Source organism: Protobothrops mucrosquamatus, unplaced genomic scaffold (assembly GCF_001527695.2).
Source record: "Protobothrops mucrosquamatus isolate PMUCROS unplaced genomic scaffold, P.Mucros_1.0 scaffold3169, whole genome shotgun sequence".
Taxonomy (NCBI): Eukaryota; Metazoa; Chordata; class Lepidosauria; order Squamata; family Viperidae; genus Protobothrops; species Protobothrops mucrosquamatus.
Window position 1 is genome coordinate 7,452 of NW_015389168.1, and position 17,634 is coordinate 25,085.

At 42.0% G+C, this 17,634-nt stretch overlaps 1 protein-coding gene across 1 annotated transcript in view; it reads right to left on the minus strand.

The window, feature by feature from the left end:
- LOC107297182 (E3 ubiquitin-protein ligase LNX-like) overlaps positions 1-17,634 on the minus strand; it is a gene marked incomplete at its 3' end in the record, with an annotated part of 90,595 nt that overhangs the window by 3,944 nt on the left and 69,017 nt on the right. The window contains exons 4-8 of the mRNA XM_029286244.1: positions 16,525-16,686; positions 8,898-9,100; positions 5,720-6,091; positions 5,351-5,461; positions 5,136-5,159 (exon numbers count right to left, since the gene is read on the minus strand). Coding sequence (XP_029142077.1) covers positions 5,136-5,159; positions 5,351-5,461; positions 5,720-6,091; positions 8,898-9,100; positions 16,525-16,686 — 872 coding nt within the window. The remainder of the gene's footprint in view (positions 1-5,135; positions 5,160-5,350; positions 5,462-5,719; positions 6,092-8,897; positions 9,101-16,524; positions 16,687-17,634) is intronic.

The following is a 17,634-nucleotide window of genomic DNA, read 5'->3' on the forward strand; positions in this document are numbered from 1 at the left end:
GACTATCCAGCCTCTCTTTGGACCCTCACTTCATGAGGCAATCTATGCCTCTTTATTGATAGGTATCGCTTGCCATTAGACAATTAATCCTAATGACATTCCGTAAACATACCACTCCATTACTCATGACCCCATACATTAAAAATATTGGCATACAAAAAGGGCAGTTTAAACTGAACCCCAGAACCATGGTGCCCCAATGGTTAGAATGCAGTATTGCAGGTTAACTCTGCCCACAGCTAAGAGTTCGATCCTCACCGGCTCAAGGTTGACTGAGCCTTCCATCCTTCCAAGGTCAGTAAAATGAGGGCCAGATTGTTGGGGGTAATAGGCTGACATTTATAAACTGCTCAGAGAGTGCTGTAAAGCACTGTGAAGCGGTACATAAGTTGCTATTGCAATTGCTGTTGTATAGCATTTTGGATTTAAAGGGCAATGTGTGATTACAAGGGGGCAGAGTCATATCTTAAATCCATTGTCATGGTTCCAATAGATGAGACCAGTAGAAATAAGAACTCTGAGGCAATTGCTTCCTCAAAGAACAATTTTAATGGCTACATAAGATCAGCACGAACAAAGGTGAAACCAAGACTGAAAGTCCCCCCCCCCAAGGTTACAAAGTAGAAGTTAAACTCCCCACCCCTAAATGTGTCATAACTCACAATCCCCAATTAACACCGTTGGCGGGCTCTCTAATAGTAGCTCCAGCCCGCCAAACATTAAGGTAACTTGACCTTGGTTCCCACAAGAAAGTTATTGTTATGACTAAACTAAAAGAATGCATCTTCCCTTTCCATTGCTGTGGCAACCAAAAAATGAAGAAAGATGGCTGTAGCCAGAGTAGTTTTGAAGGTTTGACAGCTTTCTTTTCCTGAGAACATGTGCCAGCTGTGGAGGGCAGCCACCCATGCTCACAAAAAGATACAGCTGCTTTGAGGTGCTCCTGACATGCTAAATGCATGGCCAAGTAACCGTTAGATCACATTTGAATCCTGATTTCTGCACACTTTACTCACAGGAAATAAGGGTGTCAAACAGAGTGAGAATTTCTTGGGAAGAACACCTGATGACACAAATATCAGATGATTTTTAAGATTCCCTTCAGTTGGCATCCTGTCTCATGCACGTTGTAGGAAGGTCTGATTGCTTTAGGACATTGCGCAATTCAGCCCAAATGGGAGTTAATGAAATCTGGAAATACAATCACTCAAGTGCCTCACAGCTTCTCTGATCTTTGGCGCTGGACAAGTCAATGTTTACAATTGTCACTGGCTTCAGAGCCAGGCTCTTTGCTCACAGAGGCAGGATGTCATGGGTTTTCATCGCCAAAAGGGACGGCTGAACCACTTTATAATAACAAATGATGTTGAAGGCTGAAGCTTATTCTTGGCACTGGATATTAGAAACCTGAAAGCAATATTGGTCCCACATTTACATCTGTGTTCTAGAATTTTCTAATCAGAGAGTTGGCTCTCAAAGTAAGAAAAGGGGGGGGGGAATGAGGACATTTAAATCCAATTATCTTACAAAGCGGAAATATTTAAGCATGATAATGGCCTATGTAATAACCTGGAAGATTCTGCAATCAATTTCTTTATGCCTCTGTCACACAGGTGTCAAATCCATCAGACCAATGCCTAAGTATATAGTACGGCAATTTGATTTGGACACTAAAGTCCCTCCAAAACTCTATAAAATTGGGATAACATCTATTACATAACAACAATGAAATAAGCCTCATCAAAAAAAACTCACACTCACACTCAAGCAATTTTAAAAGGACAGCACAGAGATTTTGCCCTTGCAATAGTGTAAAGAAAATAAGAGAATCACTTAAATCAGGGGTCTTCAAACTTGGCCCTTTTATGACTTGTGGACTTCAACTTCCAGAATTCCTCAGCCAGGGCACAGTGCCTGGCTGAGGAATTCTGGGAGTTGAAGTCCACAAGTCATAAAAGGGCCAAGTTTGAAGACCCCTGACTTAAATGATTCCAGCAGGAATCAGAAGATATGCACTAGATAGCAGAGAGTTGTGTAAAAATTCTGAGGCAACTTTAGAAGCCTTCTTCAGCTTCATTCATCAATTTGTTTAGCAGTTGTCTAATACTTTTATTTATAATGTTTTTAGGCATGATCTGTATACAAAATTTCTAGATTTGTAAATATCCATGTGACCACTAAGTGGCAGCAAAGAGACACAGGAAGCCATAATCCTTTACTAACAAGAATACTAAAATAGCCAATGACATATTTATAAAATCAGTAATAACAAAGTAAACAGTGTCTTTCATCCCATCTGGGGCCATGTACCCTGTTCTGACAAATCTAGAAATGTTTCTAACACATATTTTAAAGACATGCCAAAAAGCTAAAACCTCTATGACAGAGGTCTTCAAACCTGGCCCTTTTACAACTTGTGGACTTCAACTCCCAGAATTCCTCAGCCAGGCACGCTGGCTGAAGTATTCTGGGAGTTGAAGTCCACAAGTCATAAAAGGGCCAAGTTTGAAGACCCCTGTTCTATGACATGTTTCAACCTCTGGTTTATTTGTCTGTATTCTGCCTTGTATTTGTTTATACTGTATATTGTCTTTAAAGTATTCTGTTTTTTTTAAAGAAAGAAGCAGACTGGTTGGCACAGGTGTGGTGAGACAATCAGAAAAGTCAATATGGCACCCATGGCTGTGTGATCGAAACTCTGCCCCCATTTCATGCAACACACTCAGACAGGCACAGAAACAAACACACAAATGCAGTGGGCTTTGGTTATATGAGTATGGCTACCATCTTAATTTTTTTCATCTTGGCCCCTGCAGTGCTACTTCCTGTAGGAAGGTAGAAAATAGATACATCAACCTGTCACGGTACAATATCCTATTGTGTCTCTGTCCCAAGCAGAGTGCAGTTTGAAATAAAGCACTAAAAATAGTTGATGCCTGATGTCATTGCGGCATCAGCAAAGATCATTTTATTTGTCCAGGCCTCTGATATACTGATTATTTAAAATCTTGGGTTGATGACATTTTCTGCAGCTTTTTAATATGTGGATTGGGCTTTATGTGTCAACGCTGCTAACATCAGATGTTCTTGCTTTGACAATATATGAAGATACAGCCATTTTCTCTTTAACCTGTGTGTTACTTTTAGAGTTAGAATTAGATGGTGCTGGGGGGGGGAGGGGGAAGAATGTGTATGGGGATTAGTTAGACATAACAACATCACAGTAGAGTATTCTTCAAGGTTGTTTGAAATAAGAGATGATAAGAAATGGCGGGTTAGAAAACTGGAGGGAAGGTTTGCATTTCAAACTAATTGGAGAATGTGATTTATGACTGTTAATTGGAGGAAGGAATTGTGCTTTGATACTATGTGTTTAGGGGAGGGGAATTCAGATTCTGGCTTCGACCAGGTACGTGCCGATGCCATGCTACTTGAATAAAGATTCTTTAAGGTAAACAATGCCTCGAAGTTCTTTGAAGAGTATCATCTGTCGGAACCACGACATCATGTTTTTAAGCTATTAACAGGTTCTGGAAATACTGAACCATCAGCAAGATGGATGGATGGATGGATGGATGGATGGAGAGAGAGAGAGAGAATCTAAGAGAATCTAACTCTAAAAATTAGAGTTAAAGGTTGTCAAAGAGATGTAATGCCACATCTTTTTTTAAAGCGATTTGATGTTAAGAAAAGATAACAGCAGGTGTCAATGTTCTGTTGTTGAAAGGAAAAGTGGGAAGAGACCAAAGAACCCCTGTATAAGTTGGGTTACTAATGCAACCTCATCCTTATTTGGTCACACTTAAGATACCAGAATGAATTTAGCACTGGGAACTGTAGTATAAGATCCAACTATGTTGTCTTTTAATGGGAATTATAATTTAGAACCCTCAAAAGGGAGTGTTAACAGGGATATTAAAGAATTTGAGCCTTTCACGCTTCCTGTTGATAGAGGGCATCCTTTATCAGGGATGTCAAACTGCCGGCCCGTGGGCCGGACGCATCACGTGGAAGCCGCGCCCACCCCATTGTCAGCAATGGCAAAACAGTCCCGATACGTCGCGCGACGTCACGTGACGTCGTGAGTTTGACATGTCTGCTTTAGATGCTATAAAAATGGGGGGGGGGGAACTGAACTCTCCAACATCCCTCTCTTGATTATCATTAACCTTACATTAAGATTTAGGGTTATAGTTCTGTTCATCTTCTGCCAGATTGCAGGAATTTCTAAAGCCACTATGAAGCCTTCCCTATTTGGTTCCATATGAAGGAAAAGCAGGTTAGCGTCTTACTTTTAAAATCATTAACGTGGATTTTGATTTGTTGGACGGCACAGAGCCCTACAGGATGCCCACACGTACAGAACAATTTGCTATGATTTCCCCTTTTCTCCAACTCTGCTTTCTCCTCATTCAGAAATCGGCAGTGCTTCCTCAAAGTATATACACAACGGCAAATCTAAAAGGCGTTCTTTTGGACCAGGGGTCTTCAACCTTTTCACCCATTGTACCACTTTTAGGATATGGCAATATCCGAGTACCACCAGTCGCCTAGCAAGGTGTCAAAAACTTGATGACCAAAAAAAAAGAAAGAAAAAAGTAATAAAGTACAGGTAGTCCTCGACTTACAACAGTTTGCTTAGTGACTGTGCGAAGTTACAATAGCACTGAAAAAAGTGCCTCCCAAGCCACAGCCGATCAAGACACCTGCCTGCCCACCCGGCGGCGCTCTTCCTCCTGTCTGAGGTTTTTATTGCTGTGAGCATTTCTGTTGAGGATTGGCAGTGGGGGTGGGGTGAGGGGTGTTTGGTTTTTATTCCCCCCGTCTGCTGGGTGGTTGCAGCAAGTTTTGGTCACTTCACATGACCCTGGGACACTGTGATCGTCATAAATATGAATCAGTTGCCAAGCATCTGAATGTAAATCACAAGACCCTGGAGATGCTGCAACATTCCAGCTAATCGGCGCTTCTTCTGGGCTCAGCGGAAGCACCAGGATCAGTGCCGAGCTCCAGGTGGAGTCTGGCGCTGATCCTGGTGATTCCACTGAGCCCTGACAGCCCTGCAGCTCCAGCCATCTCTCGCTCAGGCTTGTGCGGTGCTGCCACTGGTTCAGCTCATTCCCCTCCCCTGCTACTTTTCTAGGATGGTCGCGTACCGCCTGCCAGGTGCCAATGTACCACAGGTGGTACCCGTACCACTGGTTGAAAAGCCCTGTTTTGGACAATGCTATCCAGAGGTGATACTAAGGGACATTAATATATTAGTCAGCCCTCACCAGGGCTCTTTCATGATATAAATCAGGAGGGGGAGGAGGAGGAGGAGGAGGAGGGCAGGCCTCACCTTGTCAACAAGGAAGGGTAGATGGCTACCGTGGCAATCCCAGCCAGTTTCCTGTAAAATATCCGGGGTCTGTCGCCTGGTTTGCCTGGAAATGCTGAAGTGAACCTGCCTCTTGCTAGCCTGCATATTGAGATACAGAGAGAAGCCCCCCTAGTTAACTGGCTGCATAACCGAATTTCCAGTTTACAGAGAAAAACACATTCACAAAATGACAGTGCTCATTTTAAACCGATTTAAGAAAAAAATGCTGTCTGGATATATAAATATAAAGTTATGGCAACAATAAAAATACGGTGGATTTTCCCCTTTTCTCTTTGCCTCAGACAAACGTTAATACCATTTCTCAGATCTGTTCTGAGGAAGCTCTTTCAGACCTACCTGTATCAACTGAGCTGCGGTTTCTGGACTTCCGTGCTGTAAGTCATGTCCGTTAATGGCTAAAACCTTATCGTTCTCTTGAAGTTCCCTGTCACGGGCAGCAAGGCCTCCTTCCAGCAGGTTGAACACGAAAACGCCATCTTCGTTGGCCTTACGGATCAACTTGATGCCCAGCTGTTGGTCTGGGTTGTTTTTGTTCAGAGTAACGTGCAAATTCTCATCCCTGTGGCAGGGAACGTCAGGGAAAAGTCCAGAATTCCCACAATGGTACCTTTGCTCTCTGAGCACAGTGAGACGGAGAACTTGACATGGTTGTCTCAGGACGAGCAAGGCGTAGCTGTGAGGCACACTTCTGATATCTATGCCATTGACCTGGAAGACAGAACAGTAGGTCAGCCATATCTAACTGAGGCGAAACTACATCCAACCATGTTGAATACTTAGATCAGGGGTCTTCAAACTTGGCCCTTTTATGACTTGTGGACTTCAGCTCCCAGAATTTCTCAGCCAGGCACGCGTGCCTAGCTGAGGAATTCTGGGAGTTGAAGTCCACAAGTCATAAAAGGGCCAAGTTTGAAGACCCCTCTTAGATGATTTCTTATTGCAGTGACAACTTCCATCACAGGTCAGGTCTGCCTCATACAACGCACCTTCTCTTAAACACCCATCCCTCACAACTTTCTTCCTGTCTTGCTGATTACGATGGCTATTATTTTATTTGTTTACTCATCAACGGAAAATTACAAACTCGAAGGAGAAAAATTAAAAATTAAAAAGGGACAGGGATAGGCACCGTAGTGCCCGTATGCACGCTTCCTTAGGGACCTCCTAAATATGGGGTGAGGTCCACAGAGGTTAAGTTAGAATTAAAACTGTGAAAGTTACCGAGACAAGTGAATCAGGTAATATATTCCAGACTTTGACAACTCGGTAACAAAAATGATTTTTTTTTTAATTTTCCTTAGACTAGTCCAGCAGCTCCTCGCTTATCCTACTCTGCCAGTCTGCAGGAACAGTTTTCTGTCCAATTTCTTCTCTAGAATCCATATCTATCCATATGTAATCGCTCAACGTTATTTGGATTACAATGGGAACTGCTTACCAGTCTTCTAAATTTAAATAAAAGGCACTCTGAGCTCTTCTCTTGGTTTCTAGACAGGACTCCTTTCTCAAATTTCTTCTGATTTATATAAAAAGTCATTTCCATTTTCAACGTTGTCACTTCCTTTTCTGGATTTTCCATCAACTGTATTTGTTGGTCAACTGAGCCCTCTGCCTTAATATTTGGTTGTCCTGCTTCTGTTATCTTCTGCATTGTTGGTTCTTTGGTTGTGGTCAAAATTTGGCTTTGTGCATCTAAGCTGGCATCTTGATCTTTTATTTTAGGTCTTATTTTATCACAAGCTAAGAGAACGGTTTCATGTATTGCTTTCAGCATAGAAAGAATCTTTTTCCAGACAGGACTTCTAATCCAACTGATACTTGAGTGAGTGGGAGTTACCTTGCAGAAGGTCTTGGGTTTAAATGTTCGGGAAGTCACATACCGTTGAAATGTCTCCCAACCAAAATATTTCATACCCATGATTTGTTTAAGCTGTTTTTGTATATTTTGCTAGGATATTTCCCCCTACCTCTGAGTGTGCTTCCAACGCTATTAAGAAAAATAAATAAAAGATCTAGCGATACAGTTTCACGGTATAGCAATTAACTCTCTGAGAAGGTTCGGTCAGAGATAACTTTCTCCCAACAACTACAGTTATTCTACTCGGCAATAAAACAAAAAAAAAAGTTGTAAAGAAGTTTCAGCAATAATGTTGGAGATAGAGGTAGATGGAGTATTTCTAAGTCCCCTAATCCAGACATGTCAAACACAAGGCCCGGGGGCCGGATGCAGCCCGCGACGTGGTTTCATGTGGCCCGCGAAGCTATCCTGGAAATAGTGAGGGGATGGCCACCGCTGCCTTGGCCCCGGCCCAAGCCGGCCGGGAACCAATGTACAATTTTGTGGTGGCCATCTATGTTGAAATGCATTCAGTCTTAGCTCCACAAGGCCGTCTGGAAACAGCGAGGAACCAGCCCCTGCCGCATTGGCCCCGTCCCCTGGGTGCATGCTGGGGAGGTGTCACCCTTTGTGAGGAATGAAGAAATGCACCATCGCCTGGAAGTGGCCAGCAAATGGCCCTCGCTTACTTCATATATCTGGCTTGATGGGCTCCGGGGGAGGGGTTTTGGCAGGCTCTTCCAGTGGACCATGCCTTGGCACTTGCCCTGGTCCCACCTCCTTCTGCCAGAGACCCTCAGATCTGTCCCACTCCTGCCAGGCCCCCACAGGCACCCTTGACGCGAACGATGTAGAGCTGGCCATGCCTACCCAGTAGGCCACACCCACTCCAGCCATGCCCACCCAGTAGGCCACGCCCACCCTGTCCACACCTACCCAGGCCCCCGAGGACAACCGCAATGCTGATGCGGCCCTCAATGAAATTGAGTTTGACACCCCTGCCCTAATCCTAAAGAAATGTATTCATGCTGCAGTGCCAGAGAATGGGTTTATTCTTCTATACAGGTAGTCCTTGACTTACAGCCACAATTGAGCCCAAAGTTTCTGTTGTGAGACATTTCTTAATTGAGTTTTACCCCCATTTTACAACTTTCCCTGACACAGTGGTTAAGTGAATCACAGCGGTTGATAAGTCAGTAACCTGGTTGTGAAGTGAATCTGGCTCCCCCCATTGACTTTGCTCGTCAGAAGATTGCAAAAGGGGATCAGGTGACCTTGGGACACGTCAACGGTCATAAGTATGAACCCGTTGCCAAGCGTCTGAATTTTGATCACATGATCGTGGGGGATGCTGCAAAGGTCGTAACTGTGGAAAAATGGTCATAAGTCACTTTTTTTCAGTGCTGTTGTAACTGGGAACGGTCAGTTAATGAACTGTTGTAAGTCAAGGATTACTTGTCTACTGCCTCCCTTGATTTTTGAAACAGGAATTGCTTATTGTCACTCCTGCCTCGGTTCCCTCCAGATTGGATTACTGCAAAGTGGTCTACGTCAGAGGCCCCCAACCTTTGTGTGTTTGTTTTCCAAGCCAGACCTCAGACTGGAAGCCCTTCTTGAAAGCTGGGCCTACAATTCTTCCAGCCTCTTTATTCCCCGCCCGCTTCCTTGAACGTTTACCTTCAGGATCATATCTCCTGGCAGTAGCCTTCCATCTTTGAAAATGATGCCGTCTCGATAGATGTGTTGGATGATTATGTGAATCAAAGGCGTTTCGCTGCCACCCACTACTCTGATGGCCAGGCCTTCATGGGGATGGCGGCGGTTGATCTTAATACTGGTAACTTCCCCGTCTGGAATGAGATGATATAGCCTTGGAAAGGCTGAAACAAATGCAGAAAAGGGTTGGGTTTGAAATGAATGCCTTTTGTTCTTTTTTAACGCAAGAACACAAAACATGATACGCTTCTCTTGTGGAAAACGAAAGGACTCTTACGAATTCCAGAGGGTTTTAGCAGAGAGGTTTATTGCGCAGGTTCAGAAGCAATAGCGACAAGCAATTCTGAACCCTGAGGGCGGGTTCAGACTTCAGTTTTATACTTTCCTTTTCTCAGGAACAAAGGAATACACATTGAAATGCACATTGTAATACATTAGGTTCGTTTCTCACGGGTATACAATGGAGGCTTTGCTACATACATTGTATCCATGCGTAATGCGCATTAGGTTAGTCACATACTACTGACACAGCACTATTCTAGTATTTGTTCATTATTCCACTTTACTTCCACAGTTGTTTAGAGTTAGATCTCGAGAGATCTGGTACTTACTAAAAGGTGCACAGGTCAACGTATGACCACAATCGAGGCTAAAATTTCTGTTTGCTAAGCGAGACAGTTGTTAAGTCAGTTTGCTCCATTTAGCGACCTCTCTTGCCGCAGTTGCTAAGTGACCCATCGTAGTTATTAAGTTAGTAAGTTAAGGAGTTCTTAAGCAAATCTGCCCATTGATTTTGCTTTTCAGAAGGATGCAGAAGGGGATCACGTGACCCTGGGACACTGCAACCGTCATAAATGTGAGTCAGTTTGCCGTGTTTCTGAATTTTGATCATGTGACCATGGGGATACGGTCATAAGTGTGAAAAACGGTCGTAAGTCACTTTTTTCAGTGCTGTTGTAACTCCAAACAGTCACTAAATGAATGGCTGTAAGCCGAGGACTACTTGTACTAGGACAAAGAGCAATTTCGTGTTCAAACAATGGAGCACAGCAGAACTATATTCCAAAGTGATTGCTTTAATATTTATTTTTGTATCGATTTACTATAGTAAAAAGAAGAAAAAGGAGAAAAAAATAGAAATACGCAAAAACCGATAGAAAAATGAAACACTATACAGCAGGGGTCCCCAACCCCCAGCCCATGGACCAGTACCGGGCTGCAGCATGCCAGCAACCGGTCCGCACAAACAAGCAAAGCCCCATCTGTGGGATGCAGGCAGCACACAAAACCCCGCACTCTCCGGTCCGTGGAAAAACCTTTCGCCACGGAACCGGTCCCTGGTGCCCAAAAGGTTGGGGACCTCTGCTATACAGTAAACACGTCATACATTACATAAAATAAATAATTCTCCCTAGTTTTCACTACTCAGGGTAGGAAAAGCATTAGTAATGCATCTGATGAAAATGGAGATCGTGGTGGGAGCTTCAAGATGTTGCATGTATGATTCAGTTCTTACACGAATAACGCTTTTGATGATCAAATTCAAAACGACTCATTAATTTCAGTGCAACCATTCTGACATTTGGCTATGAAACGACGCTATCGTGACCAACAAGGGTTTCCTAATCAGTGCCAGAGTCAGTCTTAAGCCCACGATTCTATTCATAGCATCCTTATCTACCTGAATCTGGTAGACGAGAAGGACGAGGGGGGACATGATAGCAGTCTTCCAATATCTCAGGGGCTGCCACAAAGAAGAGGGAGTCAAGCTATTCTCCAAAGCGCCTGAAGGCAGGACAAGAAGCAACGGGTGGAAACTCATCAAGGAGAGAAGCAATCTAGAACTAAGGAGAAACTTCCTGACAGTGAGAACAATTAACCAGTGGAACAACCTGCCTCCAGAAGCGGTGAATGCTCCAACACTGGAAGTTTTTAAGAAGAAACTGGACAGCCATTTGTCTGAAATGGTATAGGGTTTCCTGCCTGAGCAGGGGGTTGGACTAGATGACCTCCAAGGTCCCTTCCAACTTTATCATCATTATCATTACTGCTTTTTCCAGCAAAGGAAAGATCCTCCTGGCTGTTGCATATTTTCCATCGCCTCCTTAAACTTCCACTGTTTACGTGGGGATCAACTGCAAATGCCACCTTAGATATAGTTTTTCTCCTTTGCTGTTTCTAATCTTACTTGATACCTTTTCTGCAAATGTTCATATTTTTTTTCAGTAGGGATGTGAGATGGCTGAGTCTGTCAACAATGCCAAGAAAATGCCAGGGTTTTTACAAACACGATTCGGGAAAAATTACTTCTGATTCACACAAACACAGCATCTCTATGCAATTGTTTATTCTATTTGTATCCCACCCTTATTATTTTTAACAAATCACTGGAGGTGGTGAACATATCCAACACACCTTCCTTCTCCTATTTTCTCCATAACGACAACCCTGTGAGGTGGGTTGGGCTGAGAGAGAGAGAGAGAGAGAGAGAGAGAGAGAGAGAGACTGGCCTAAAGTCACTTAGCCAGCTTTCATGGCTAAGGCAGGACTTGAACTCACAATCTCCTGCTTTGTAGCCTGGTGCTTTTATCGTTAAACCAAACTGGCTGTCCTAGTCATGAAATTCATGAGAGTAGCAGAACTTTTTTTTTCAAATGTAGTTTTGAATTTTCTTTTTTTTTTCTTAATTATATTTCGCCAATACAAATCTTTTGAAATCTACCAGCACCTTGAAAAATTCTAAGTAATATTTTACTTAGATTTTTGTACCCCCCACCATCGCTTCAAATCCTTACTTGAAGACAGATTACTACAAAGTTAGAAGAGTGGATTTGCCGTCTTGCTTATAGATCAGGATTGCTTTTTCCTGATTTTTCTTGAACCTGAGGTATTATGAAGGGTGGGCAATGAGGAAAAAACTAGCCAAAGTGTAAAATATGCCCTCACATATGAGATTGTACTAAATTAATCATGGCATTGATATTTTCCATCATACATTTATTGCTGCAAGAAATTTTTATTACTATGTTTGCCTAAAGCAGGGGTAGGCAGCCTTGGCTCTTTTATGACTCGTGGACTTCAACTCCCAGAATTCCTGAGCCAGCCATGGCTCAGCTTGGAAACCTCTCCCCTTCTCCTCAGCATGGCTGGCTCAGGAATTCTGGGAGTTGAAGTCCACGAGTCATAAAAGAGCCAAGGTTGCCTACCCCTGTCCTAAAGATATCAACTGCTATCTGTGCTGGCAATAATAATAATAATGTTGGAAGGGACCTTGGAGGTCATCTTGTCCACCCCCTGCTCAGGCAGGAAACCCTATACCTCCAGTCTCTTCTTAAAAACTTCCAGTGTTGGAGCATTCACTGCTTCTGGAGGCAGGTTGTTCCACTGGTTAATTGTTCTAACTGTCAGGAAGTTTCTCCTTAGTTCTAGGTTGCTTCTCTCCTTGATTAGTTTCCATCCATTGCTTCTTGTCTTGCCTTCAGGCGTTTTAGAGAATAGCTTGACTCCCTCTTCTTTGTGGCAGTCCCTGAGATATTGGAACACTGCTATCATGTCCCCCCTCATCCTTCTCTTCATTAAACTAGGCATACCCAATTCCAGCAACCGTTCCTTATATATTTTAGCCTCCAGACCTCTAATCATCTTTGTTGCTCTTCTCTGCGCTCTTTCTAGAATCTCAACATTTTTTTTACATCGTGGTGACCAAAACTGGATGCAGTATTCCAAGTGTGGCCTTATCAAGCCATTATAAAGTGGTATTAACACTTCACTGGATCTTGATTCTATCCCTCTGTTAATGCAACCTAACATTATATGTTGGCTTTTTTGGCAGCTGCAGCACACGGCTGGCTTATATCTAAGTGATTGTCCACTAGGACTCCGAGATCCCTTTCGCAGTTGCTACTATTGAGCAAGGTAGCACCTATACTGTACCTGTTCTTTTGTTTTTTCTTGCCTAAATGTAGAACTTTACTTTTTTCACCATTGAATGGTGTATGTCTACTTTGCTTGTTTCCAACTGCACTCAATATGAATAGATGGCAACTGAACAGGACTACCTTTATAAACAAACAATAGTCTTTAGTGTAGCTGGTTTGACATGGGGACTTCTTAGGCTTAGAAATTTTGGACTGCTTTGTTCCTTGGTGGTTTTGCCTTTCTACCCAGACCTCGATAAAAAGGATGAATCTGGATTTTTACTCTTGGCATACATGCGTAGTGTATAGTGTCAGATAACGTATGCCTACACATAAATTGGAACAAGGTCAACAGCTACCAAAAGGAAAGTTAAATTAATACTTGCAGTTAAACATTTGAACTGCAGCTGACCTCCGTGAAAACATGAAATAGGAAGTATAATTTTAGAAACAGCCTACTCCTGAACCTTGACAAGATTAAATGAATACCAATCATAATGGATGCAGAGGCCTCCAAAAAGTAGATGATAACAGCTGACAGCCAAAAGGCATTTGGACCCTACTGAAGTATTATTCTCTTTAAAGTCTAGCTCAACAGGAGTTCTCTGTGTAAAACCATCAATTGTGCAAACAGCAGAGCTATAATGAGGCTCAGTTTTGATCTGCCATTGATTCTTCAGAGCAGATGGGCAACATGTATCATTCATTTGAGGAGCTGAACGTTCAAAATGTGTGGATCCTTTGAATCACTTTGAATCTCTTTGTGGTCCAGCTTGTTCGCCCAATTTCTTAGCATATGTGCAAGTTGCCCATAAACTCAGTATTAGTTCTGATAGACCTTGGGCTGTAAATCAAGACTGCACACCCTGCTTTGCACACACGCAATTAAAGATTGAGTGTGGGCATAAATTCATATTTGTTCAGTGCACGTAGGAAAATTATTTCTGAATTTTTTCAGCGAATGGTTTTCTTTTACTTTTTTTTGTAAAATTCCTATTAATTACAAAATTGCTTTGAAGAAATTAAAACTAAGCGAGGAACTTAGCATTTAATTTTCAAAGAAAGGCCACAATAAGGTGGAAAGCCTTAGCTGATTTTGGATGATCAAAAAGATGGAACATAGAATATAGAATAATAAGTTTGGAAGGGACCTTGGAGATCTTCTAGTCCAGCTCCCTGCCCAGGGCAGGAGATCCTATACCAGGGGTAGACAACCTGGGCTCTTTTATGACTCGTGTACTTCAACTCCCAGAATTCCTGAGTCAGCTATGCTGACTCAGGAATTCTGGGAGTTGAAGTCCACGAGTCATAAAAGAGCCCAGGTTGCCTACCCTTGTCTTATACCATTCCAGACTTTCTTTGGGCTTGATGCGATGGATACATGTAATCATAGAAAGAATAACAGAACAGAATAATAGAGTTGGAACAAATCTGGAGGTCCTCCAGTCCAAATCCTTCCCCCCCAAACCAGGACACCCTATATCATTTCAAACAAATGGTTGTCCAGTCTCTTCTTAAAAGCTTCCAATGATGCAGCACCCAACAACTTCCAGAGGCAAGTCGTTCCACTGGTTAATTGTTCTCACTGTCAGGAAATTTCTCCTTGGTTCTAGGTTGCTTTTCTCCTTGGTTAGTTTCCATCCGTTGCTTCTTGTCCTGTCCTCAGGTGCTTTGGAGAATAAGGTGACTCGTTCTCTGTGATAGCCCCTCAAATACTGGAAGATTGCTATCATATCACCCCTAGTCTTCCTTTTTGTTAGACTAGACATTCCTAGTTCCCTCAATCATTCATTGTACAATTTAACCTCCAGGCCCCTAATCATCTTTGTTGTTCTTCTCTGCACTCTTTTCAAGATCTCAGCATTTTTTGTACTGTGCTGACCAGAACTGAATGCAGGCTTCCAGGTGTAGTCTCACCAGTACAGTATAATGCAGAACTACTGTATCACTTCATGTGATACTATCCTAGTTTAATGATACTAGTTAAATGAAGAGAAGGATGAGGGGGGACATGATAGCAGTGTTCCAATATCTCAGGGGTTGCTACAAAGAAGAGGGAGTCAAGCTATTCTCCAAAGCGCCTGAAGGCAGGACAAGAAGCAATGGATGGAAACTAATCAAGGAGAGAAGCAACCTAGAACTAAGGAGAAACTTCCTGACAGTTAGAACAATTAACCAGTGGAACAACCTGCCTCCAGAAGCTGTGAATGCTCCAACACCGGAAGTTTTTAAGAAGAGACTGGACAGCCATTTGTCTGAAATGGTATAGGGTTTCCTGCCTGAGCAGGGGGTTGGACTAGAAGACCTCCAAGGTCCCTTCCAACACTATTATTCTATATTCTATCTCTTCCCTTCACTCTCTCTGTCTTCAGTGACTGCCTGGAAATATATAGTGTTGAGTACTAAATTTGTTAACAACCATCAGTGAAACTCAGTGCTAATGAAAACAGCATTTGCATTTTCTTTAGCTGGCAATAGATATAATGTGAATTCGCATTTTGGTCTGAAGCCCATTTTTTCTGTCCTTTCATCCCAATGGTCCATAACATGCATGTAGAATTATTATTATTATTATTATTATTATTATTATTATTATTATTATTATTATTATTGATCATCGCACAGTCAGCCAAATGTTCAGACTGAATTTGGCATTTTTGTCTACCCATCGAGTCCTTCCCAAGGACCTGGGATAGGCAGATGTGGATGTTTGATGGTATTACAGATATCGTCGCAGGATGGAAGCAGTTCCTAGTAAGGTCGCCTTTTGCAATTGACTAATAGCGAATTTGTCAATGCCAATGGTGTTCAAGTGGTGCTCCAGTTGTTTTGGGATTGCACCCAAGGCGCCCATTACTATTGGTACTACCCTTGCTTGCCTTTGTCACAGTCTCTCTATTTCTATTTGTAGGTCTTTGTATTTTGTTATCTTCTCCAGTTCTTTCTTGTCTGTTCTGCTGTCTCCAGCCCACTGCCACGTCCACTATCCAGACTTTTTTGTCTTTCTTATCGACAATTGTTAAGTCCAGGGTGTTATGTTGCAGGTGCTTGTCTGTTTGAATTCTGAACTCCCAAACAGACAGTCGTCGTCGTCGTCATCATCATCATCATCATCATCATCATCATCATCATCATCATCATCATCATCATCATCATCATCATCATCATCATCATCATCATCCCCCTGTTGATGCAGCCTAGCTAAATGTTCTAGGTTTCCAGGCTAGCACGGGAAGTAAAAGAAATAGTGAAAGGAAAGAGCAACAACGTCTGTACCACTGTTGCAGAAAATTATCTAGCTGGATCCAATATGTCTTCAGCCATTAAGCTTCATTCATGGGGGACGTTATCTATATAAATAAAAATGTAAATGTTCGTTTGTTCAAAATCTTAAATCTCTGAAAGTTCTTCACCAATTGCTTTGAAATTTTGACACAACGTTGCATTCAAATACGCGCATGTTTTTATATACCTATATTATATAGATGTCACACCTGTGACAGGTAAAACATGCTTTTTTGAAAAACAGTGCCATCTGTTGGACATAAAAGCAACACATGCTTTTACCAGACTGAGCCACAGCAACGCGTGGCTGGGTACAGCTGGTTATTTTACTAAAAAAGAAATCACACAGTATAATCTAAATAAATAAGTTGGAAAAAAACGATTACCTGCCTGTGAAGCAATCAGATTTTCAACATTTTCTCGTTCCCGTTCAACATGGTTAGCCACAGCACTGCCACTTTTTGTCCTTCGAAGGACATTGAGAGCTCTGTTTATCTTTTTAAAAGACCTGCTTCGTACAGTAGAACGCTCAAACTGTGAAGCTGTGGCTGAAGAGGAAAACGGAGAATATTCAGGCTTGGGCTGAATAGTAGAAAAATCTTACTTATTCTAAACTAAGGTTGCTAAATGAAGATAACCTAGAAGTAAGAAAACCTTAAACCTTATTCCATCATTGCACAAGAGTCTTAGTATATGTTAGCCAGTGGAAAGTCAGTGAAACGTAGTAGCTTGGTGTTAGAAATTCTGTTTATATAAAGCACCACACAGAGCAAACAAAGAGTACAGTCACCATGTGCTTTACATCTCAACTATTTTACTGTAAATAGGAAACAGGAAACTCTACTCAGAACAAAAGAACATAGAGTATATATATACCATAGATCCAGACTTGTAAATACTGCCATCTACTGGCTAAATACTACTGTAGTTGTTGCATAAAAATACATTCCAACAATGAATTCCAACACTTGAGTATTAGAATTGGACAAAAAGTAGGTTCAAGTTCACACTTGTTCAGTGGGCGTTGCCAAGCCACACCTGTCTTTTAGGATATTGTACCTCTCTCTCATAATAGTCATAAAAATGAAGGAGAATGCTATGTAAAACTGTGTGGAGGAAACTGAATGGATGAATGAATAAATGAATGAATGAATAAATGAATGAATGAATGAATGAATAAATACATTCCACACTAATTTCCAAAAGTAATGTCTTGCAATGACATAGTAGAATGTTATTTTGACCATCGTCAATAATAGAAGGATGGGAATATATGCTACAGTCAAAGTTACCAAATGTGTATTTAAAATATATTAAATTAAGAAAAGGTCCTTGGAAAGAAAGTTATGATACTTCCTCCAAATGCACTAGAATAGCCCCTTATCCTTCATAACAATTCCACAAATTTCAACACAATTCTTTGAATAATATATACTGTATATGAGTATTATGGATGTTCAAGAATTCTGCTTAGTCTGCATTTCAAAGTGGAACTG